The sequence below is a fragment of the Stereum hirsutum genome, assembly GCF_000264905.1.
Source record: "Stereum hirsutum FP-91666 SS1 unplaced genomic scaffold STEHIscaffold_6, whole genome shotgun sequence".
Taxonomy (NCBI): Eukaryota; Fungi; Basidiomycota; class Agaricomycetes; order Russulales; family Stereaceae; genus Stereum; species Stereum hirsutum.
This window is the reverse complement of record NW_006763136.1, coordinates 2,258,438-2,281,165: the sequence shown is the minus strand read 5'-3', so window position 1 is coordinate 2,281,165 and position 22,728 is coordinate 2,258,438. Positions and strand designations below refer to the sequence as shown.

The 22,728-nt window shown below is 51.7% G+C and overlaps 7 protein-coding genes across 7 annotated transcripts; 4 read left to right on the top strand and 3 right to left on the bottom strand.

Moving 5' to 3' along the window:
* Nucleotides 1-458: 458 nt before the first annotated feature.
* STEHIDRAFT_55733 (pantothenate transporter) lies at nt 459-2,725 on the top strand (the record flags this gene model as incomplete). Its single annotated transcript, XM_007303131.1, has 13 exons — nt 459-630; nt 699-723; nt 777-833; nt 932-974; nt 1,037-1,088; nt 1,145-1,188; nt 1,241-1,367; nt 1,423-1,724; nt 1,785-1,883; nt 1,940-2,122; nt 2,214-2,331; nt 2,408-2,501; nt 2,560-2,725. 13 exons carry the CDS (start codon nt 459-461, stop codon nt 2,723-2,725), a joined length of 1,482 nt encoding a protein of 493 aa, XP_007303193.1.
* A 5-nt stretch (nt 2,726-2,730) lies between these two features.
* STEHIDRAFT_146993 (kinase-like protein) lies at nt 2,731-6,034 on the bottom strand. The gene is made up of 10 exons (XM_007303834.1): nt 5,285-6,034; nt 5,179-5,203; nt 4,939-5,113; nt 4,490-4,865; nt 4,361-4,434; nt 4,224-4,304; nt 3,946-4,170; nt 3,740-3,887; nt 3,216-3,665; nt 2,731-3,131 (listed from the first exon to the last, which is right to left on the bottom strand). Exons 1-10 carry the CDS (start codon nt 5,765-5,767, stop codon nt 2,952-2,954), a joined length of 2,217 nt encoding a protein of 738 aa, XP_007303896.1. The 5' UTR covers nt 5,768-6,034; the 3' UTR covers nt 2,731-2,951.
* An 84-nt stretch (nt 6,035-6,118) lies between these two features.
* On the top strand, nt 6,119-7,470 carry STEHIDRAFT_78792 (uncharacterized protein). The gene is made up of 2 exons (XM_007303249.1): nt 6,119-6,729; nt 6,799-7,470. Exons 1-2 carry the CDS (start codon nt 6,216-6,218, stop codon nt 6,930-6,932), a joined length of 648 nt encoding a protein of 215 aa, XP_007303311.1. The 5' UTR covers nt 6,119-6,215; the 3' UTR covers nt 6,933-7,470.
* Nucleotides 7,471-7,885: 415 nt separating this feature from the next.
* STEHIDRAFT_110857 (uncharacterized protein) lies at nt 7,886-9,995 on the top strand (the record flags this gene model as incomplete). Its single annotated transcript, XM_007303833.1, has 9 exons — nt 7,886-7,888; nt 8,007-8,123; nt 8,185-8,375; nt 8,413-8,435; nt 8,473-8,684; nt 8,747-8,851; nt 8,968-9,672; nt 9,740-9,845; nt 9,907-9,995. The coding sequence occupies 9 exons, from the start codon at nt 7,886-7,888 to the stop codon at nt 9,993-9,995; spliced, it is 1,551 nt and encodes a 516-aa protein (XP_007303895.1).
* Nucleotides 9,996-10,684: 689 nt separating this feature from the next.
* STEHIDRAFT_96955 (amidase signature enzyme) lies at nt 10,685-16,397 on the bottom strand. Its single transcript, XM_007303832.1, has 10 exons — nt 16,300-16,397; nt 15,820-16,240; nt 15,390-15,761; nt 15,169-15,329; nt 15,050-15,108; nt 14,631-14,986; nt 11,523-14,567; nt 11,291-11,463; nt 11,122-11,222; nt 10,685-11,026 (listed from the first exon to the last, which is right to left on the bottom strand). Exons 1-7 carry the CDS (start codon nt 16,329-16,331, stop codon nt 14,310-14,312), a joined length of 1,659 nt encoding a protein of 552 aa, XP_007303894.1. The 5' UTR covers nt 16,332-16,397; the 3' UTR covers nt 10,685-11,026; nt 11,122-11,222; nt 11,291-11,463; nt 11,523-14,309.
* Nucleotides 16,398-16,728: 331 nt separating this feature from the next.
* On the top strand, nt 16,729-18,939 carry STEHIDRAFT_168375 (Mob1/phocein). The gene is made up of 4 exons (XM_007303831.1): nt 16,729-17,030; nt 17,086-17,221; nt 17,276-17,358; nt 17,651-18,939. The coding sequence occupies exons 1-4, from the start codon at nt 16,741-16,743 to the stop codon at nt 18,858-18,860; spliced, it is 1,719 nt and encodes a 572-aa protein (XP_007303893.1). The 5' UTR covers nt 16,729-16,740; the 3' UTR covers nt 18,861-18,939.
* Nucleotides 18,940-20,020: 1,081 nt separating this feature from the next.
* Nucleotides 20,021-22,426, bottom strand: STEHIDRAFT_139280 (FAD dependent oxidoreductase; the record flags this gene model as incomplete). Its single annotated transcript, XM_007303830.1, has 10 exons — nt 20,021-20,168; nt 20,235-20,251; nt 20,322-20,782; nt 20,834-20,918; nt 20,974-21,166; nt 21,223-21,563; nt 21,619-21,661; nt 21,717-22,045; nt 22,104-22,112; nt 22,171-22,426. The coding sequence occupies 8 exons, from the start codon at nt 22,424-22,426 to the stop codon at nt 20,578-20,580; spliced, it is 1,461 nt and encodes a 486-aa protein (XP_007303892.1). The 3' UTR covers nt 20,021-20,168; nt 20,235-20,251; nt 20,322-20,577.
* Nucleotides 22,427-22,728: the final 302 nt, after the last annotated feature.

Below are 22,728 nucleotides of genomic sequence, written 5' to 3'. Positions count from 1 at the left end.
AGAGCGACGATGAGAATAGGAATGGGAGGAGAGACGGGCACGCGTGCCGCTTACCGATAGAGGACAATGTTCGTACCCAAGTCGCGTTCCTAATTACTCTCGACTTGCACGCTGCGATGGCGCGGATAAACGCCGCCATTTGCCGCACACCGATGTTTATCGTCACGCACCCATCGTTCCTTCTTCCGTTGGCCTTCCGCTACATTCTTTGCCCGTGTCTATCTCTGCTCAAGTGATATACATAGTAGTGTTCACTGGTGATAACTGCATATGATGGCTTCTAAGCGCGGTTTCTCTATCATATCCATTACTACGAGTATGATAGCTAATTTGCCAAATGTGCCTTCCTCCAACGCACAAAACCAAAGGTCTTGAGGTCTTCTAAGCTTGTTCTCCACCCCTTCCTCAGGCTATCAAAGAACGGACTCGACATTGCCATGGCAAGCACGTTGGCTTATATGGAGAAAGGTGCTGGGGAGGTCAAGGGAGCTCCAGAGAAGTCAAGCTCTCCTTCCAGCGTGCATTCGGTCGAACCTGAGGATGTCGCCGTGGACCCCAAGCTGGAGGCCAGAGTGGTAAAGAAGATCGACAGAGTCGTTCTCACTGTCTTCTTCTTCATCGCCATGTTTCGTGAGTAATTCTTCATGGAGGACTTCAAAGCGCCTCCATCGTGCCTAACCCTTTCCCGCTGTCCACAGAATACTTGGACAAAATAGCCCTCAGGTGTGTTGTTTACGGTGCATAATAGTTGCTACAGATGTCTAAGACCATCTCAGTTATGCTGCCATTTTTGGGATGGAGATTGATCTTTCCTTCGTCGGCCAAGATTACTCGTAAGTCATTTTAGTACCTGACTTCAAAAGCTGCATGCCATTCCATCCTCTTTATTCACGTTTTGGATCATCGACTGATGATTGAATTGCCATCAAAGCTGGTGTTCCTCGATATTCTACTTTGGCCAGCTGCTCTCCGAGGTAAGTTTCGCTCCCCGTGGTAAAATCGCACGAGAATCCAGCTTACCCTTTTCGTTTCACAGTTCCCCATCATGAGTTTCTTGCATATCTTCCCGATCAAGATATTCGTCGGATGTTCGTCTCTATCTCGAGGCTTTTCCGTCCGTGCCAGGACTGAGTGGCTTCCCTAGGTACTGCTATTGCGTGGGGTGCAGTGATGATGATGTCAGCCTTGGTGAGCATCGAAGAACGTTGGCTACACTATAGGCTTACAATTATCTTCGTAGCCCACCAACTTCACCGGCATGATGCTCGTTCGGTTCTTCCTGGGCGTAACCGAAGGCGCTGTGTCACCAGGCTTTGTCGTATTGACATCCATCTGGTGGAAGAAAAGCGAGCATCCTAATAGGCTAGGTAGACTTCATCATTTCTTTCCTGTTCTCCCCGCTAAATTGTGTTATATGTACAGCCGTCTTCGTGTCCGCGAACGCATTTGCCCAGATCGTTGGAGGACTCCTTCTTTACGGATGTGGCTCCATCACAGGTGCCACCATTGCGGGCTGGCGAATTTCAATGCTCATCGCAGGGGGTGTCACCCTGATCCTCGGAATCATCCTCACGATAATCGTTCCAAAGGCGCCCGCGAGCGCTTGGTTCTTGACCCCGGAGGAGAGGGTATGCGCAGTGCAGAGAGTAGCGAGAGAGCACGCGTCGGCACAGCACAAGGAATGGAGGAATGACCAGATGATTGAGACATTGAAGGACCCCAAGGTCCGTCTCCCTCTCTTGATACCTCTCATCGACTGTCCGTTGTGCTGATCAAGTGTATAGTTCTACCTCATCTTTTTGTGGGCTATATGTGTCTGCATGACCTCGGTTGTCTCGTTTGGCTCCATTGTCATCAATGGTCTAGGGTTTGACGAGTTCAGAGTAAGCATGCTCTTTTCCATGTTCATCTTGCATGACAATGCTGACTTTGTGCATAGACGGTTCTCATAGGCCTTCCTGGCCCTGGCCTCCAACTCATCTGCATATGGGCCGGTGTTGCCGGAAGCTGGGCATTCCCCAACAGCCGTGGTTTCATCCAAACACTTCTGATCATTCCACCGTTGATTGGCGTCATCATGATGTCCACTCTGCCTTATTCCAACAAGTGGGCATTGACGGGGGTAAGTGCCAGATACATTGTGTTCCTCTCATCGACGGAACGAGACAAGAAGAGTCGGGCTGATCAAGTCGACGTTTGAATTCGCGATACAGGGTTACTGGCTAGCGACATGCGAGTCGAGCATCTACGTTATGAACATGTCTCTTATCGCAAGTAACTTCAAGGGCCACACGAGGAAGACAATGGTCTCGACAGTTTACTTCATTGGATGTACGTATATCATCGCATTGACCCCTTTCATCTTGTTCTCGACATTGTGACTGACGCAGCAAACCGGTACGTGAAGATGCCGCGGGATGCATCGCTGGTCCGCAGCTCTTCCTCTCAACAGAAAAGCCGCTTTACCCGACCGCCATGCACACCTGCATCGCACTCTATTGGTGAGCCCACCCTTCCTCACGAATAAATTGTTTCGTCTCATTCTGTCATCGTTCACAGCATCTACATTGTCGCGCAATTGACCTACTGGTACCTCTGCAAACGTGAGAACGCCCGCCGCGATAGGTTGGTGGCGGAGGGCCACCCTGATGCTTTACCGAGACCAGCGAGCGAGGAGGACAACAGAACGGATCTACAGGATCTGGCGTTCCGTTATGTGTTGTAACTGCGGCAATATTTCGTGTTTTATTGTTCGAGAGTATTTCATGATGGACAAGGAGTACCGAGACACTCATGATAGGATGAATAGATTGCGTCACTGAGTGTTCAGATAGTAGTGAATGTGTCCATGGGTGTGGTAGATAAGCATTATGATGAAGGGACGGACGGAGGATCAGAAACAGTCCTCGGATCATAGCCTGTGCAAATTCGTCAGAAGTACAGTAGCCATCTCAGCTCAAAACACACAGTGCCCTCAAAAGCAGTCCATGCAGAAGAAGCATAACTGCCGACACCAGCCAACTGTCCGTCAATGTATCAATCACGCCGACCAATAAGCATAAGGCCCATAGGGCATCGCTGCTGATGCCGGGAAACCTCGGAGTGGGGCAGAAATATGAGAGTGAGAGGACCTACTCCGAAAGAATAAGACAATCCATTGTCAACCGCCCTACTTCAGGCAGACCAAGCGTGCTATTCAAGATCCAAACACGTACCTTGGCAACTAACAAACTCGATTTGACCGTCTTGGTGAACAGCAAGCGTCGCCTCGCATCCACAGAACGATAAGCGGAACCGATTGTGGCGCCACTATACACATTGACTAACGCGCCCTTCCACCCGACGTCCTCAGCCTCCAACGTGTGTGAAGCGTTGGAGCCCAACAACGCAACCTTCTCGTCATCCCACGTCCGTGGTGTTGTTATATCTTCTGGTGGTGGATGTAAGGTGAATTCCGGGTCATCAATCTCAGCAGAGGGACTGAGTTCGGAGAGACGAGCATTGCCATCGGCATCGTCGTGTACAGCCGTTTGGGCAGATCGATCAGGAAACGGGGATAACGAGGGCAGAGGAGGAGACGTGCGGCGGTGGATAACTGGGACCAGGGAGGAAGGCGGGGTAGGTGTAGAACTACGGCTTCGAGGAGTGGATGTGAGAGGGTCGAGCTGTAAGGGATAATGAATGTCAGCGTCCGGACAACCTGTGGCGACAGCCGTGGAGAAACGAGATTGGAAATTACTTTTCCCTCGCGTATGGCGGCAACAACACGGTCACAGGAAGGGCGAGAGCTGGGGATGATATGCAGAAGGTTCTCAAGAAGGATGAGATATGCGCGAGGAAGTCGCCTCGAGAGAAACACTGTTTCTAATTCGCGACTGCTCTTGAATCTGTTGAACACCCACAACGGTCAGGGCCGAGCTGAAGAACATGATAGTACCAGCGCACCCCATATATCCCAATACCTCCCTTTCCAGTTTGTCCATCGGGTTCTCCTCGTTACGAGACGCGTCCTGTGGTCGGTCGTTCGTGGATGCCCACTGATAAGGCAGTCGGAAGAAGAGCAGTTTATGAAGAATCATGCCGAGAGACCACAGATCGGCTTTCGAGTCGACTTGGTGAAGTATACCAGTGTCTGGAGAGCGCAAAGATTCTGGAGATGTGTACTCAAGACTGTGCAGGGTCAATATTGAAGATTCTTGACAGCGAGAGTATATGTGACGTACGTTCCAGTGTTCCCTGAGCGTTGAAGAGGGTTGGTGATAGCGTCTCGAGAGGTACCAAAGTCTGAGAGCATTGCTCGAGGGCTGAAAAGGACAAGACATTAACGCTAGTCGAAGAATCCGAATACAGAAATGAGTACATTAGACTCCCTTCGTCCCACGTTAGGAGCACATTCCCAGGTTTCAAGTCGAGATGCAGGATGGATTTATCGTGCTACGAACCAGCAGTGTTAGTGATGGACACATAAGATATATTAGTATTAACTCACGAGAAATGCAAGACCCTGGACAACATCCGAGAAGAGTCCTTTCACCTCCTCGGCGCTCAAAAGATGCACCGCCTTCCAATTCGGCCTTTTCGAAGACCCTCCACCAGAACCTAGTCCGAACCTCTCTCTTATCCTCTCTTTCTCCTCTGGAGAAGCATGCTGCATGGCACGGAAAGCCCGTATACGCGCGGCTCGAGACATTGTATCTCCTGATGGAGGGGTTGACGTTGGGCTGGCACTGAGGTCGGCTGTGGAAGTATCCGCACCAGGAGTGGAAGGACCGGAAGAGTGAACGTGAGGAAGATGGGTGGGTCGGCCCAAGCGAGCGTCAATGAAGTCGTCGAGGGAGCCGCCCTCGGCCCATTGCATAAGAACACTGAAGCACAGCTCATGAGTATTTGACTGCCATTCGACTCCGGGGAATAGGTTGCAGAATGAGAATACACAACTGTAAGGTTGGGACAGCAGGTCCGAAAGAAGAGAACTGGGCTGGTTCGAGCCACGCATGGTGATACGTTACTATGTTGGGATGACGCAGTGTCTCCAGCAGGCGAACTTCACGAAGTATTTGGAGGAGATAGCTGCTTGATTGTCCAACGGCGATCTTCTTGACCGCGAAGTGACCTGTATCGGCGCGTGGACTAAGAATACGACAGTACAACAATTTAGATTTTCGGTTGAAGACATACCTAGAGGATTTCCGTTGAGGACGTGCTAATAAACAGACGAGTAACATCAGCATTCGCTCAAAATATGCAAGACGAGCCGGCCCCACTGCAGAGGAGAGAAGCCTACCTGACAGAGATAGACGCTTCCGTTGGCGCCCATTCCCAGTCTTGCCTCTTCTCGGAAAAAGGCCTTGAAATAGCCCTCGGCCATCGATTCCGGCTTGAAAGTGTTTGTCCCAGTGGCACCATCGGTGTGGTCTTCGACTTCGAGGGGAGGCGATCCTGGTCGACTGGCAGTTTCGTTGGCGATCTCGAGGAGCTGGAAATAATTGGGGGCACGAGAGGCGGAAGTGACATCTTCAAAATCGACATCCAGGCTGCTGTCATCATCGGAGTCATTTGGCATTGGACGTGAGCAATAAGGGCATATAGAAGGACGCGAGGCATGTTGGGATTTTTCGTCAGAGTGGTGAATGGACAAGGCGTGATTGGTCGGATTGTAAAGGACGACTTGGTTGGAGACATGTAGGATAGGGTGCCAGTTGGGATCAAGAGGCACGAGAGCAGCGGAAGGCGAATCGGGGGTAGAGTCAAGAGACATGTCGGCCATCGCTCTCAACAGAGCTCGGAACGGAATGTTGAAGAGAGATAGAGCTGTAACTCGTGGGCTGGGACCAGGGAGAAATGGGACGTAATTTCATGAGCCTGCGAGATGTCGCGTGGATAGATATACCTAAGACCTGGTCTCAGTCGATTTTGAGAGTAAACAGTCCGTATCGCTGGTCACAACGGACGACGTGTGTGCACGACGTCCGAGCTAGATGAACGGACAGAAACAAACATTCTGAGTATGTTCAGCGGCTTTGACCGAGTCGAATTCTTCCCTGTCACGGGAGTGCGAACTGTGACCGTTACCAGGCTGTTGCCACGGGATCGGCTCGCCTTCGTGCGGTCGCCCTTGCCGTCTCCGCCATCGAGCTCTCTTGGTCGAGCCACATCGAGCCCTTCGTCCTCGCAGTCGCCTACATCGTCGTCGTCGCTCCCCCTCACTCTTCATCATGTCTTCAACAGCATCGGCATCAGCTTCAGCGTCAGGCTCGCAGACGACGTCTGGGTCAAGTGGCAGTCAGTCCGCCTCTGGCTCTGGCTCCTCCAGCGTCAGCATCCCCAAAACCGCCGCTGCTGGAGGGATCACCATCACTCAGCCAGCGCAGACGTCGACCGCGTTCTTCAAAATTGCGTCTGGCCAGCCCATCACATTCGCTTGGAACTTCACCTCCCTATACGTCACTCCCACCTCCCTCACCGTCTCCGCCATCTGCGACAACGGTATCACATACCCTGTCGGTCCTACCGATGGTGTCATTCCCGGAACGGCTACTAGCGTAGTCTGGGATGTGTATGACTTCCAGCAGTCCAACCCGAACTCGCCCTTAGCACAAGCAACATACACGCTGGAGGTTTTTGATTCTAGAGGCGCAGGAGCAGCCCAGTCCGCGGGACTTTTCTCACCGAACAACAATCTCAAGTTCGCGCTCTACACTCCTCAGCCGTATACTCCGATTGCTTCAGGTGCGTTGTTGCATTTTCGCCGACCCGCCAAAACCGGTGTATTTTTATTAATGTGGCTCGTATTTCCAGGATGGTCATGCAGCGGTTGCAACAACGGTTCGCTCTCATCTTATACCGCACACCCGGCCTTCGTCAGCATCTTCGCCACCATAATCGTCATGATCCTATCCGGGTTCGCCCTCTTCCGACAAACCTTGCATTAGTTCGATGTACCTCCTTCGCCCCTCTCCACGCGCATCAGGCACTGCACCACTCCGCCCTTATCGAATGCAGTCATGCGCGCACTTGCATTGTTTCTCAACCAGGACAGTAGTGTGACTCTACAGAGGAGTTTTTCCATTCGGACTTTTATTTTCGGGTATGTTAGGATTGTTCTTGGACTTCTTCTCCGGACCTTTATTTTGGGTACCTTTCGGTCGTGTCGAAACGCTGCCACCCATCTATCACCACGACCAATCACCGTGACATTCATACGCACGCCCTCTGCTTTTATGTCCATCCCCCACTTACGCCCCTCATCCTCACTCTCACTGCGCACTCGCACGACCCTCCTATACGCATATGATAACCTTTGGACGCTCTGACGTTCTTTAATATCTCCCCTCTTCGATTAGTGTTGGACTTGGACTTCTGACAATGTCTATTGAATGTCTATAGGCACTGTTATTTACGGACATTTTGGCTTATCTGCTCCCGCTGTCGACCATGTAGTTGTGTGCGTTGCCTCTGAGAATGTCTCTTCCCGAAGAGGGTGCATGCATTGTAGATGCGCATGCACCGAAATAAATATATCGGTGGGTGCGCAGTGTGTGGGTATGTACTGGTTTATTGTGAGAGAATATCTGCCCCGATGTACCCGTAGTTAAGTATATCTCGCCATCGCAGGACCTTGCGACTGGTCTTCAGTCGTCAGACACAGAATTGTGACACATATGTAAATCAACGTGGCGTGAAGTCATCTAATCGGCAACGGCCGGGGTGGTAAAGGTTCCTGGTTTTGTGGCCCTCATCGACATCTCCGTCAGTGTACGACTACCAACTCTGGCCAAGACTTTTTTTTGCTTGTGCTCTGTATAGTCCTTGAGTATCACATCTGAATCTAGCGCACCACACTATAAGAACTGGCTTGCGACAATATCAACAAATCATCCACACAATGGTAAGTCATCCTAGCGGCAACACTTGGAGATGTGCTCACATTCGCAGACGACCTTGGACGATACCGAGGTACTAAATTCAAGTCGTGAGGCTTGTTGAATCAGACTGACCTTATATAGTCAAAGAGCCTTGAGATCACAGCACTTATCAGTTCGGCCGTCCATGATGATGCGCCACGACAGTCTCTACCGGAGATCATCTCAGGAATCATCCGCAATGACCAAGGTTCTCTACTGGTAGGTATCTGCGAATTTTTTGGTAATCAATGCTGTTGCTTATATGGAATGTGACTTCCAGGATCCTTTGAACATTGTTCACATCCTTTTGTCATGCCACAAAGATGGTGTAGATGAGCTCCTTTCGTTGGTGGCCAACTCCTGCTCCCCAAAAGAGATCATTATTACCGCACAAGAGTTCTCCGAGAGGCTCGAAGCTCGCTTTGAAGAAGAAGATGCGGATTCAGTGGGCCATGCATCTTACTTGGCACAGTTAGTGCGCCTGATAAATCTGTATGCTGTGGGCTAGTCTTTCTCACCCAACCACACCTTGTATTCGCGCTGACGGTCATCCCGTCCTTTTGAACAGCGATTCCGCGGTTAAAGCCTCGGAAGTCGATATCTGAGACGATACAGCCTGTCTTCTCTGAACTCGGCCAACTTGTGTCATCTATGGCGATGGAAGCCACGGCTCCCGAGGGTAGAGCACTCATCGCGTCTGCTTCAATACTAGTCAAGAACACTGCTTTGTGGATGAAGAAGATGGCTGAAGGGGACCCGCAAGAGGTCGCACGGTCGTCTGTTTGTACCACTCTCTTCCGTCCATGACTCAAGCAAACGGAACGGCCTAACTCGCTCAATAGGTTGTCATGTCTACTCTTCTGGACGTCGTCATCGAAGCATGTTCGGAGAAGATCTGCAGTTCGATCGCACAAAGGACATTCCAGAAATATTATCCTAGGCTGATGGTTCGTAACAATGTTCAACCCGATTGGGAGGACGGTGAACAGGCCATGTCGAAAACATTGGTACTCATTACTTTGATGAAACTCATGTTATCATGCTCAGCTCTTTTGACCCATAGGAAGCGTGTGAGGCCCTAGGTCGTACCGCACAAGTCCTGGAGTCGACCCCGTCCATCGTGTCACTTGTCCTTATTGCCCACGTACAACCTGCAATCGCGCCCACGGTGGCAAACCTCAACACTATCTTTCCCGCTATTTTGACGTCTATTCAGTCCAATATTGCGCTCGATGAATCACTCGCTTTCCTCCTCATGGCCATCATCGACCCCAATGCGTCCGCCGCCACCCCTCCGTCACCGACGCCTCGCCAGGATATCTCACTGGATATCCTTGTTCCTCTGACAACACTCCTCCCACCCCTCTGCTGTGCGCACCCGGACCCACCTACCCGCCACCTTACCTTCCGTCTCCTCCACCTTGTGCTCGACGCCACGCCTCCTGCCCTCCGTCTCCAGATCCTTAAAGACCTCCTGGAGCCCTCGGAGGAAGCCTTTCCGCAGATGCGTTCCGCGGCCATCGGCCTTGTGAAGACATCGTTCCTACGCGCTCTTCAAGCTAAGGCGAACGTCGCCGCTGGGACGGACGTCTTTCTATCACCAATTCTACTGAAGACAGTCGGACACTACGTATTCAGGGCTGATCCACCGGATCTGCTCGTGAATGAGCTGGAGGTGGATGCGTTTCTGGAGTCGACTGAGCCGGCAAGACTGGTGGAGTGTCTCGGCTTGTACTATGTCCTCGTATTGCGAGATGCGGATAACATGGTATGTCCAGTCTTTTCTTTCGGTCAGGCTTGCTATGTGCTCAATAACAGTGTTTACTTTACCACAGACTGGGATCCGAGATCCAGACTTGATTGGCAATATCGAGAAGTCGTTCTTAGGTCCCTTGCGTTCCACTTTGATGCGCTGGTTGAAGGACCCAATCATTGCTGCCGGTACGATAGTTTTTTTCTACTTATATGTTTCGCTAAATGCTCTTACCTCGGCATGGCACAGACCCGCACAAAAGTCTCTCGCTTGCGCCACTTCAAACCAATGTTGAGAGGATTGACGAAGCACTGATCAAGATCAAGACTTTGTCCTGAAAATGGTGATTCGTAACGAGGTCATATTGCTATGTAGGAGGTTGGGTGATGGTCAACTTGGTTCGAAATGATAACTTTTGTGTTCTATGTGAACTACCAGCATCGGCATTGTACCACCATGCGGTGTTCTCTATACCATCATATTGAGCGTTCATCCCAGTTGACCCCACACAGAATCAAATTATCGTGTATGATGTGCAACACCTTACGCGAGATGATACAGAACCAGCATACGGAGCCTGTGCGAGGCATCAATTATCATATATCGCATGCCACTGGTCATGGAAACTTGTAGGAAGGAATACATTGCCACCGCAGGTCTAAGCATTAAATACTTCGAAATGGGCACCACTGCCTCCGAGATTTTGGTTTGTGGCGGAAGGCTCGAACGTAGCAGCGACTGCGGAGTCTCCTGCCAGATACCTCCACCTCTCGAACACCTGCTAGAAAACTGCCTTCGCTCTCCAGCACGTACATTCAGTTGTAGACCATGAACGCTCAATCTCAGTCGAACCTCAATCCTCACAAGGGGTCGTCACCGTCCTCCGATAGCGAAGGGCTAAAGCGTCCAGCCCTAGGCCTTATGGGGTTACCACACCACCGGGAAGCTACTAGGTACCGTCCTTCAGGTAGCGACGCATCAGGGAAGTAGACGGTCAATACGCCCAAGAAGCCGCAATGGTATAAGCGAGGAGAGATGGTACCCGTCAAAGAAGACTCGTCTCTCTTTTGTTTGCCAGCATCACATCCAGCCTTCATCTGAATCGCCCTGTTCGTTAAGGACTTCACAGTCTCTTCCCTCAAGCTGCTATTGTGGCATCAATCCATCAGGCACCCAATTACTACAGCTTGTTGGTTTCAGGGCGAACAGTCGCGACGAACGCGTTCTCGTGATCGTCCGTTTTCTTTCCTTCCCACTCAACGGTCGTCGGCGCGGGCGTCGCTTCATCTCTCTTCAAGGCCTGCGATCATCCCATCTGGTGGAGGGGAAACAAACATTCCGATAAAGCCAGTCTTTCACATTGTCTGAGGTGAGTACATGTCCTGTCTTTGTGCCTACGTTCGGCTGCGTCCTTCCCCTTGCTATTTCTGGTGGATCCACGGTGGATTTTCACGGTGGATTTAGGCGCTTGATAACGGGTAGTCCGGTTGACAACGAATCCATGTCTCAGGCTGTACGACCTCGTCCATAAACCATTGAGACACTTCACCGGAGGAGCGCTTTCGGTGAGTCTACCTGTCTTCATACATATTATGCATCAGGAGTATGCTCGTTCTGACTACCCTATAAGTAGACCACTTCATCCATCTATATAAGCGTCTCCAGACCTTGTGAATGATAACCACTGGTGCCGGTCATCACCTTTCGAACTGAAGGCGACAACCACGTTCAGACTCCTCGCAGTCATCCTTCGTTGAGCCAGAGTCAGGTCCTGGAGAGTTTCGCGCTTGAGTTTAGCACATATTCGTACGCATGCCAGCTCTCGTGGACTCTATACATTCATTACTCACACGAAGGACTTGTAGATATTCACTGGTCTTTCACCAGCCTTCACCCGTCACGGCCAAGCCAGGCCTTCACATTCATTTCAATTGACGATCACTGCCTGTATAATTGACGTGATGGCGCTGTCTGTCTCATCTTTTCCTGACCGCGTCTATATCACACCTTCGGATCCGAACGATCCCTCGACGGCGGAGCAGTCCAAAGGTCGAAAGATCTTTCGAAATCCCTTCGGCAAGAGCGGTTCTCCCTTGTTCTCCAGAATAACGCCTCGGCGGCAGAACTCGACACCTATCACGACTTTTGAGAAGTACTCTCGACGAGGCCCATCAATACATGCCATCCCTCCACGACCACCTTCCTCCGATGTGATAGACCTTACCCATCCCAACCCGTCGAGATCAAGGGAGCGATTGACTACCACGCTTTCTTCGCCTGCGCTGAGCAACTCGGATTCTCCGGCCTCTCAAGACGACGTACTCATATTCCCTCCAACACCCACACTACCGACAATAGAATCCCCAAATCCGATGAAGGAAAGCATCAAAGCTCTCGGTCGTCTGTCTCGATATCAACGCCCTGTCGACTGGGCAAGGAAGGAGGATACTGCTCTGCCCCCATGGGCCTCTCGCAACGTGATAGACTCCTTTGGAGAGCCACTTGTGATTGGCCACTCCGACCGTGACCGTGATCGGGACCGGTCTGCTCCTCAGACGCCAGTCAGCACAAGTTCATCATGCCCACCTTCGAGCACTGGTGCAACTCATGGCCGTCGACCTTCTGCGGCCAGTTTGGTAACGGCGTCGAGCGCTGGTGCTATCGTCGATGGTCGTCGACCATCTACCACCAGTGTCGGCACTACTCCTGATTCCAGGGCATCTTCTGTCTACTGGTCTTCAGCTACTTCAGCCCTCTCAACTTCTACGTCTCCTCAGGTTCCGGCGAAGCTCAGCATACCACCTCGCAGTCGAACCACGAGCGACGCGGCGTCTCTCGCGGCACCTTCAGAAAAGTCGGCAAAGACCTCCGCTTCATCGAATGCCGCAGTACCCTCGCAGCTGACCGGTGCTAATGCAATGCGCTTACGTGCCACCTCAACTACGTCGACGTCTTCAGAGACGGAACAGGCGAAGAAGGCACGGGTGGCAAAACCTAGTTTGACTATCATTCCTCCGACTGCCGCACTCATGAAGCAACACCAACAGCGTAAAAGAGCGCAATCGCTTTCCTCCGTCGCAGCATCGGAGACAAGCAAAGAGAAAGAGTCGGCTGTTGTACCACCTATGCCTCCTACAACAGCTGGATCGACGAAGTCGAAAGGTGGTAGAGCACGTGCGACGTCTTCAGCGTCCCAAGGAGGGATCAAACATCGTAGCAGGTCCAAAACAGTGGACAATTCGTCGCCCTATGGAGCGAAGATCCCGCCAGTCATACCTCCATTATCGTCGCTACCCGCGTCTTTGTCCAAAACCTCACTGTCGTCCGTCGATATGCAGCTCCCCAACGTGCCCTTTGCCGCGAAGGCTTCACGGTCGAAATCACCCGCACGGACGGCATCTCATCAGCATCCTTCTTCTGCACTCACGCTGAACATACCGCAACCTCCTCTGCCAACAGGGTGGTCGTCCTCGTCGGGCTTCTCGTCTAGCTCTGCGCCGAAGCTCCCACCTCTACCCCAGACTGTTGCACCCGGTGCCAAGGCCTCTTCGCATCATATGTCGAAATCCACGGCTTGGATCCCCCCACCTCCACCATTGCAACCACACGAATTGCGCAGACTGGGTCCAACTCTCATCGTGCCCCCGCCACCGCCACTACCCCTCAAAATCAAGTCTCGCGGCAGATCCCAGAGCACCTCCACACAACGGTCACCCGTTGCTCCGAAATCTACGCTGCTGCACAGCTCTACGTCGTCTCCTGCAGTGCCTTCGTTGAAGAGCATGGGTCAAGTAGCCCCTCCGTCATTGCCACCCTTGGCTAGCCTTCAAACCTCCGCTCTGAGACACCCCACTCGCTATGCACCGAGCAGTTACAGTCATTCCCCTTCATCTACGACCGCATCGCGCCCACCGCGTAGTCTTCCCCTGCCTCCCATCTCCGTTGCACCATCAGACACCGGGCCCACCGTGGGCCTGGCCGAACGAGTAGGGCTCGCGACGAGCGGTGTCCGTATCCTGCCCGTAGGCTCTACAGGTAACACACCGATCTCTAGTGCAAGTGGTAGTGCGAAGGGTATTGCCTTGGGCAGTCCGAATGAACTTGTTTCGTCGAGTTCTATTCGTAGTATCGGCCCTCGGTAGTGGTGGTAGAGTCAGTGTATGGCATGTATGATAGCAGAGAACGGCTACGTGACCATCAAACAAGCATATTCACGGCGATAGTAATCCTCTTTCACGGCAATCTCTGCATGGACATCAATTTCTCCTTTTCGGAATCTGGGTTATGCGTGTTGACCTCCTTCGTTTTGTTCAACTGTTTATACTTCATGTTATTACCCTCATCAAGCTTATTCTGACTTTTCGGCTACACTTAGCTCTTCAATCTCTGCTTTCGCATCATCGTCCCAAATTCTTCTTCTCGTTCTCGTTGACCGGGCTTTGTGGCCTATAATTGCTCTACCATACCCCACCAGCACGAACGAACTAGGCTCGTACCCTCATTGTACATTCTAGTTAAATCACACGCACACTGCAAATATCCATACTCCGTACAACCCGAGCGACATATATCCCCGTCCTATCATCCCGCATTATATATTCTTACATGTGCTGCTTCAATATATCACAGAAGTTCTCATCTCAGGAAGAAGCTCACTTCTCCAGTAGAGTGTAAGCGTTGCCCTCCTTCCTCAACAAAGCCTCAATGATCTTCATGCCCTCCAATACCTTTTCCTCTTCAAGGCGTCTCCCTACCACCTGCACACCCACAGGAAGCCCATGCATCTGATCAGCATCGTAGCCCGCATACGCGTCCTTCTCGATCGTGTTACGCGCTTTGACAGGTTTCGTGAGCGCGTCCAAAGTCCTGTCGACATGCGTGATAGGTAAAACGCCAGCAGAATAATCGAGCTACCGAACAAGCATCTGCGTCAGTGACCCTCCTTGCACATTCACATTCGCGGTGATACCTACCACATTGAACAAAAAGGTGTATCCGCACGCCTTCCATCCCAACTTGCCTCCTCCATGTTTCATCGCCGGCATCCCATTCGGGACCGTCAGTAGGAAGTCCAGCTCCTGTTCTTTCCACCAGTCATGCCACCGGATCTTGTACTTCTCCCTCTGCGCGCAAAGGGCATAGAATTCCTGGCCAGATGTGGTGTGCCATCCTGCGATGAGGTCCGCGTAGAGAGGATCGCGCAGGATGTAGCGGTAGAACCAGGAGTGCAACATGTTGAAGAGACGGGGGAGACGGAGAGGGCCCATGAAACGGCTGACACCGGGGTCATTCGATTCGGACCAGCGGATTGGGTTGCATGCACTTATACCTGAGGGGAGGGAAGATTCATTGAGCATGTCCTCGAGTGGAAGGGGGGTGGGGACTTATGTACAGGCATTTGTCATCAGCGAAGAGCCGATTTTGAGAGCTTCGGAGGGGCTAGGTGGTTGACTTTACAACGGACGTTAGTTCGCTGCACGGAGACTGACCGCACAGAGGGAATTGACATACACAGTGACTACGTCATGACCTCCAGTGACTAACGCCGTCATGACTTGTTGCAGCGCGCGCGAGCAAGCCGGAGAGGGTTGCACGACTCCGTCCTCCAACATGATACCCCATCTGATCGGTTTGCTCGAAAGATCGACATCTCTCCAAGGTATCGGGACACACTGAAAGATATTGATTGTCAAATACGGTGGCTAATCACGGAACGAAACAGTTGTACGCACAGATGGATCATACTCCCATGGCTTCATCGAGACGACCGCTTTCCAGAAGGTTTCCAGGTCTTCCAGCGTCCTGGTCATGGGCGCATAAACAGGGGGTATGCCCTCTTGTCCAGGCATCCCGCTCACGCCACCAGACTTGGGAAAACGGTATGCTGAACATTTGATAGTGTAAATGCCACTGTAGTGGGCGGGGACTCGAACTGAGCCGGCCACATCTGTACCGATACCAAGTCGTGAGCCGCCATATGCGAGAAGAGCGGCTTCACCGCCGGTAGAGCCTCCTGGGGAAAATTCGTTGTTGTGAGGATTGGTGGCGCGTCCCCAGACGTCGTTACTGGATTCAAACGCGAGCAAGGTGATAGGGATGTTCGTCTTCGAAGATACATTATTCAATATAAACCCCTCGACGAATGGCGAGATCGTGAAGTACCTTGACAAACGGAACAGCACCCGCGTCATGCAGAAGTCGGATTAAAGCCGAATCCTTCTCTAGAGGCTTGTTGGCCCATGCGGAATAGCCTACAGTGGCATCGAATCCAGTCACGCCAACGCTGTCTTTGAGACTAATGGGCATTCCAGCGAGAGGACCCGATCGATTACACTGCTTGGCCCATACTTGAGCCCTGGAAATCATGACCTCCGTTAGACAGTTTGTCTCGGCGTGGGCTTGTAGGGCCTTCTTCCCAAAGGCGAGGAGAACGTGCTCTGGGTCAAGACCGCCTGATTGTACATCGGAGATAATGCTTGCGGCTGGGAGGTTGAGGATGCTGTTGTCGCGGTCTGTGATGCGCTGGTGAAACTCGGAAGGCAGGATTTTGATCCTGGTTTCCCGTTCATTCTTCTTGAACGCGCTGGAAGGAAATGTCGGGACCAGAAACAAAGTAGGATGAATAGGGGTTCAAAGACATACCATGCCTTGCGATGTGAAAAGTAGGACAGCATAACGAGCGACGTTTGGCTAGTAGGGCTTAAGAGCTCTCAAGGGTACGAGAAGACGTCTAGAGTCGTCGGTGGGAGCGATAAAGCTCAAGTTTAGAATGACAGCAATTGATAACGACTATAATTGCTCTCGAGAAGCGGAAGTCAGCTGACGGCCGTGGCGACCTCCATATCCAGTTCAGAGGAACGATGTGGACCTCAGAAAGAGCAAGTCACAGATTTTCATGTCGATTGGTGAGAATGAAAGCATGAGGCACATGGAGGATTCCCTGCGTAAATATTGGTGAATATGAACCGACAAAAAAGTAGGGGAACAACATGGAAGCTCTGCGGCAAGTGCCGGCCATGAAGCAGTCGCGTAGCGAGACGCGTTCTCGAGTGAGTTTGGTCCACTCACCCACTCCCGGCAACGATGACAGTACTTCCCCAACGTCCGCTCAAAGGCTCCAGAATATCCACTTTCTACCCTGTAAAAAGTCTTCCACCACTTTCGTCCCTCGACAGCGCCTTTCAATTGCAGGAATATATTTCCCTCCTCATTCGTCTCGATATTCATGACGTTGATGCTATAGTGTCAGTCCCCGACAAAGCAGGGAAGGACGGTGGTGGGGATGACAGTTCAGAGGCTCCGGCGGATGCAGAGGGTGCCGCCAAGAGCGATTTTGCCGTTGACGAGGCGTGTTGGATTTACGAACAACTACGGTTCGTTCATTCCGACTTGTCTGAGTGTCCGAGTTATCAACTAACTGTCTCGTAGACGACTTGCTCAGGATCTATCTCACCCACTTATCACTATGCTTCAGCAGGAATGCACACGGGCGTCATGTCCGGAGATGAAGGCTGGAGAATGGCTGTACCTCTGTGTGGCCCATGGTAATGACGGCTCTATGGAGGTAAGCATGACAATCATGGACTTTCATACAGGGCCTAACACATTTCGATCTTAGCAATGTTGTGCTATCGACTACATCCTTCATACTGTTGACAGTGCAACTGCTCTTCTTAACTCTCCTCGCGCATTCCCATCAAGGTTTGTCCGCTTCGCTCTTCAATATGCCTACTACGGATGAGACCGTGGTTGTTCGCGGGACGCATCCTTCAGCCTTCTCCGCGTTCAGAAATAGAGCTTCGCTTGTGCCACGCCGATGAACCTGCATCATAGGACTCGGTATCTTGCGGTTGCATTGTCTGCTGGTCGACTAAAGCCATTTACGTCCTCCGCCTATGTGGCGTAGACATGGACCAGATGTGCACAAAGCTCTTCTCTTTTGTTTGATTTCTCAGACCGCTTTTACCAGCCGTAGTACTGATCAGCATGGCAGACTATCCATCCCCCAATCCTCTCATCGCCACTTCAGCTCCCTAGCCCGCCGTCTCGGCCGCATCTTTGCCCACGCCTACTTCCACCATCGCGAAATCTTCGAACAAGCCGAGGCCGAATCTTCCCTCTACGCCCGATTCCTCGCACTCACGTCCAAATTCGAGCTTGTCCCCCCGGAATTCCTCGTCATCCCACCCCGTCTATCCCGAGAGGACTCAAACAACGACGTCGAGCCCCCGCGCTTACTTGGCGCCGCCGTCGAGCCTCAGCTTCATAATACTGGTGGCGCCAGTAGCGAAGAGGGCGGGGATTCGTCCTTTGAAGAACGAGGAAGGGAGATTGCTGGACTCGCCAGATCATACGACTCCCAAAGTCTGCAGGAGCAGCCACAGTCCACGGACTCAAACGTACAAAGAAATCCAAGTCCGTGGAAGGGGCGAAATAGAACCGATACCATGGTCTACAGCGAGGCCTTTTCCGTCGCCGAAGAGCTCGCAAAAGCCAACGAAGAAGAATCTTACCCCCAAGCTCAATCACCGCTAGATGTATCAGCTCCCTCTGACGAACTTGCCGCAGAGGTCGACGATGATCCCGTTGATGCGAATACAGCCATAGAGGATGCTCCATCTGAGATCGACCCGGACCTCGTCGACGGTGTTCCCGTCTCGTCATCCGGAGAGCCAACAGAAATGGACATTCCGCATATCCCTTCTGCACAGACAACGGAGCACGACCTTACGGATAGTCTGGTCCAGGCGGCCGAGCCATCGTTGGAAGATACGGACGAGTTTTCGGGAATTGATCCGGCGTTGGCGAGGGAGCAACAGGTCACCGGGGCAGAGGAGGAAGCCGCAGCTGATGCCCCGACCGTGGCTGAAGGAACGGAAGATGCGACAGAGGCTGAAGACAAAGATGAGGGTCTCGTCGAGGAAGAACGCGAGGAGAAGGAGACCGCCGAGAGTGTCGCTAACGATGGAGACATTTCCACCGCAGAAGTGGAGGCTGCGCTTGTTCCGACGCAAGATGAAACTGAGCCGCCATCTGTCGCGTCTGATAATGCGGAAGAGTCGAAGGAGGAGAGCGAGGCTGCTCCTCCTGCAGAGGAGGTGCTTGAAGAGCTCAAGGTTGAGGAGAAGGATGTTAGCGAGGCAAATGAGGTGAAGGCTGAGGAGGAAAAGGAGGGTGAGACGACTCCTGAGAGCGATTCTTGAGGTCTGTCGTCCTGAGCTCCTTCATTGATGTATGTTTGTGGTATTGTTTTTTGCTTTGCGTTGTGGAATCTGGATTCCCTTTCTCTCAGATCTTGTTCGACTTCCCGATTTCGCTGACATATGTCAGCGAATGTTGGGCTATTGGCGAAATAGCTCCCGGCGATCAGTCAGGACACCGGAAAGCTCAATCTCGACAAGTCAACCGACGCTTCCCACCTAATAGGCTCTTTTACTCCTTTCCTCCACAAGCCTGAATTGACCGCGTGTGACGTCGCCCCCCTGCTCTGTAGCACCTTCGCCGCGGCTTTGCCAGTATCTGCATGATAACCTCTCAGACCTTCGCGCACCATTCAAGTTGCAAATTCAGGGAGCTCACGAGCACGAAGCATCGCGATCGATGGTAACCAGAATATATATTTCGTCAATCGAACATGCTTATCGCGAGTATACATAGTTCGCCACTTTCATTCACACTGTAATCTCTCGACTGTCCCTTTTACTCTTGGCCTTCTCGCGAGACGCTCTGTGGTAACACCATGGCTTCCAGATCTGTTGTGTGTGAGTGCAGCCTTGCTTGTGTGGATCATTGGCTGATAATTGACTTGTTCTTGTTTTTGTGTAGTCGATGTCGTTGGGACATGCTGTCAGTGTCCCCCCCATGTGAACCATAACGATATGTATAGTCTAACAGCAATTGATATTTTGAAGTTGGTTATGAAGCCGGTTATGAAGCTTTGAACAGTCTCTTGGGAGAGAAGCTTGCGGCTGAGGGGGTACCCTACAAACTCCTCTTCGCAGCATGGTCCGCACTAGCTTACCTTCTGCAATATTTCCGCCAGGCTGACACTTCGATTTTGCAGGCTGTCATCGGCCGAACGTGACTACGTCTACCTCTCTGCAATGAAGAAATACGCCACCTACGAGTCCATCCTCAAGCAGACCTTCTTCCGCGTCCTCTTCCAGGCTGGAATTTCCTCGCCACACACCTTCGCCACACAGGAAGACGTCGACTTCCTCGTTGCCTCTTACCGCAAACTGAGGCCTCGACCCGGGATGCCAGAGATGTTTCAAAATCTGCGCGAGGCAGGATTCAAGGTATATTGTTGCACGGACGCGAGCCCCGATCGTGTTAAGGGATACTTTGACCAGGCTGGGGTCGATATGCCGGCGGAGATGATCTTGTCGGCGGACGAAGTCGGTGTGGGAAAGCCTGAGGCGCCGGTTTATAAGATGGCGAGGGAGAAGGTGGGGGCGAATTTGGAGGGGTCAGTGACTGTGTTCGCAGCAGCACACGCCTGGGATTGCAGTGTAATTCTTAATTCCTGTCGAATGTTTGTATCTGATGCTGATTCGGATGTCACTCCATTCTCCTAGGCTGCTCGTTTGGCTGGGTGCGTGTTCACCTTGCTGGATGGTTCCTCAACGCCATATTTTCATACTTGCTAATGATACTCGGCGCAGCTTCGATACGGCGTATTGTACGATCTACGAGAAGGATCCTTGCGAAGGAGTTTTCGGAGCAGCGGACGTCGTCGCAGATGATCTTCCTGGGTTGACGAAGGCGATTATTGAGAGGTGGGGTGAGAAGAACTAGTGTATGCATGAGTAAGACCATGTAGGAGGTAGAAGTCGCATAAATCAACTGCAAGATGATGCATATATAGTATGAGACACAACTCTCGACTCAAGAGTGTGCTGTACGCATTGATATCGAGTCTTAGATCGTTACATTATCTTTCTTTGTAGCAGGCAAGATCGCATTCTTACGACTGTCAAGTCTCTCCTGCGTCAAGAAGTACGGAGTAGGAATGATTTCCGAGAACTTGTCACGAGCCTCAGCTGTGATGGTGCCAGTTCTGTGGCGAGACTTGACCAGTGTGGCGATTGCCTCACCGCACTTGGGGATGCGAGGCATACCGTGCCTACAGAAAGAATCTGAGCTGAGTGCCTGTGAATGGTTGAAAACCACCTACCCTGTATATCCTGCAAGAACGAAGACACCGGCTTTCTCGGGGTGTTCACCGACGTATGGAAGCAAATCCGCTGAGTAGCCGAGGACTGTGGTGCTACTAGTGAGTAAGATGGACTATGTGAAGGAAATCAGAGAGCTTACCTCCAGACCATACCTGATCTACATTTCCCGTCTCTGAACTCCATCCGACGAAATGATCCTTCATATAATTTGCGAAATATTCCTTCGCGCCCGGAATGTATTCATCATCGCGTATGTTATTGTACCACGCATCCACATCCTTCAGGACCGCTCTATGAGCTCCTCCCAAGATGATGGAATGGTCCCCCACGCCCTATGTTTATCGCGTATCAGATCTACGAGCCACGACGAGCTCTGGAGGAGACTTACTGGTACTCTGCCTCTCCCGCCACGACAAATGATATAATCATTTTCTCCGGGGTTCGAACGCAGCCCGTAAGTGAACTTCAAAGGACCAGGACTCGATCCAATCGTATGTGATGGTGCTGGAGTAATACTGCATACAGTCCCTCGTACAGGTATAATCCGAGTAGAAAATTCGGGAAGAATACCACTCGTGTATGCGTTCGTGGCGACGACCACAGACTTTGCTGTGATCTGGCCGCGGGGAGTCTGTACATTCCAGTAGCCCTCCTTGTCCGATTGCTGGATTGACTGCACTGGGGTATGCGTTTGAAGGTTCAGTCCCTTGGCGACACACGACCTGATCACTAAACAAAGTACTATCGGCATAACTGTCAGGTTCATAGAGAAAAGTATCCATACGATGGGTGGCTAGCTTATATGGCCAGAAATGACCAGCAGGAAACTGTACAATATTTGCATGAGGCGACGAAAACTTGGATAAGATAACACCATCTTACCGTTACTCCCCACTTCCCGTCCTTCACGCCAGATATCTTTTCTAGCTCCTCCACATCCTCTATCTCGCGCATGTCACCCTTGACGTTCACGAACTCAGGGTGCTCTGCTTGTCTCGTCTTGAAATTACGCTTCTGAGCCATCGCCTCGTCGGTTCCGTAGTATACGTCGCATGCGCGGGTGGCATGCATGTCACAGTCGATATCCTCTGCAGTAACTAGATCGATATAGTGCTGGAGATGGGAGGCTTCGAAGTCCATGATAGCGTTGGCCGCATCCGTACCGAGGGAGGTCTTGAAGCCCTCGAACCCGTAATAAGTCATCGGTTTGCCTAGAGAGTATAAGCACGGGATCCATCAAAATAACAGCACGTAGTTTTCTATACTCACAATGACCACCTGACAGTCAAGAAATATCAAGACTCAGTGGTTCAAACTTCCATCAGAATGAACCCACCGTTGCGCGCTGTAGCCCCTGAGCAAGTCTCGGCTGCTTCGAGCATCAGGATGCTGGGGCTGGCGTCATCTTGGCCTTTGAAGAGATGGTACGCAGTGATAGCTCCACTCATGCCGCTACCAATAATGACCACATCGACGGAAGGAGGCAGCTCATCAGTCGTACGGGCGTTCTCCAGTGAAGGATCAGGTTCTGAAAGCCAGAACGTCGGTAGCCGATTTGGGACAGGTAGCAGTTGAGGTTTCTGGGTCGACATGTAGATAGCTGTAGTGTATTATCAGATATCACTGATATGAGACACGATATGACCATCATGCTTAATCGAAACTACTTACTGAGATAATGTAGTAGAACACCGGTGAGGCAGTATCACTGGCAGTGTATTCCGGAAGTACTGTCCTCAGCTCACGACCTCACAGCCAAGGGTATTAGTAGCAATGGGAAGGATCAGATAACGTTACGAGATAAGGAGAGGAGAATCGGAAGGCTGCCGCGGTCATGTTGAGGAAAATATAAGAGGATGCTGGAGCTCGCAAAACGGCGACGGATAACACTGGA

What these genes read in the sequence shown, in the direction of transcription:
- STEHIDRAFT_146993 (XM_007303834.1), bottom strand. Translation starts at nt 5,767, where the DNA reads ATGGCCGACATGTCTCTTGACTCTACCCCCGATTCGCCTTCCGCTGCT. An exon ending in GAGGTATTGGGATATATGGG is followed by an intron (nt 3,888 to 3,945) that starts GTGCGCTGGTAC and finishes GGTGTTCAACAG; the next exon opens with ATTCAAGAGCAGTCGCGAAT. An exon ending in CGAGTTTGTTAGTTGCCAAG is followed by an intron (nt 3,132 to 3,215) that starts GTACGTGTTTGG and finishes CTTTCGGAGTAG; the next exon opens with GTCCTCTCACTCTCATATTT.
- STEHIDRAFT_78792 (XM_007303249.1), top strand. Translation starts at nt 6,216, where the DNA reads ATGTCTTCAACAGCATCGGCATCAGCTTCAGCGTCAGGCTCGCAGACG. An exon ending in GTATACTCCGATTGCTTCAG is followed by an intron (nt 6,730 to 6,798) that starts GTGCGTTGTTGC and finishes TCGTATTTCCAG; the next exon opens with GATGGTCATGCAGCGGTTGC.
- STEHIDRAFT_96955 (XM_007303832.1), bottom strand. Translation starts at nt 16,331, where the DNA reads ATGCTGTCCTACTTTTCACATCGCAAGGCATG. An exon ending in TTTTCACATCGCAAGGCATG is followed by an intron (nt 16,241 to 16,299) that starts GTATGTCTTTGA and finishes ATTTCCTTCCAG; the next exon opens with CGCGTTCAAGAAGAATGAAC. An exon ending in ACACCTTTTTGTTCAATGTG is followed by an intron (nt 14,568 to 14,630) that starts GTAGGTATCACC and finishes CTTGTTCGGTAG; the next exon opens with CTCGATTATTCTGCTGGCGT.
- STEHIDRAFT_168375 (XM_007303831.1), top strand. Translation starts at nt 16,741, where the DNA reads ATGACAGTACTTCCCCAACGTCCGCTCAAAGGCTCCAGAATATCCACT. An exon ending in TGGATTTACGAACAACTACG is followed by an intron (nt 17,031 to 17,085) that starts GTTCGTTCATTC and finishes ACTGTCTCGTAG; the next exon opens with ACGACTTGCTCAGGATCTAT. An exon ending in CCTCGCGCATTCCCATCAAG is followed by an intron (nt 17,359 to 17,650) that starts GTTTGTCCGCTT and finishes TCAGCATGGCAG; the next exon opens with ACTATCCATCCCCCAATCCT.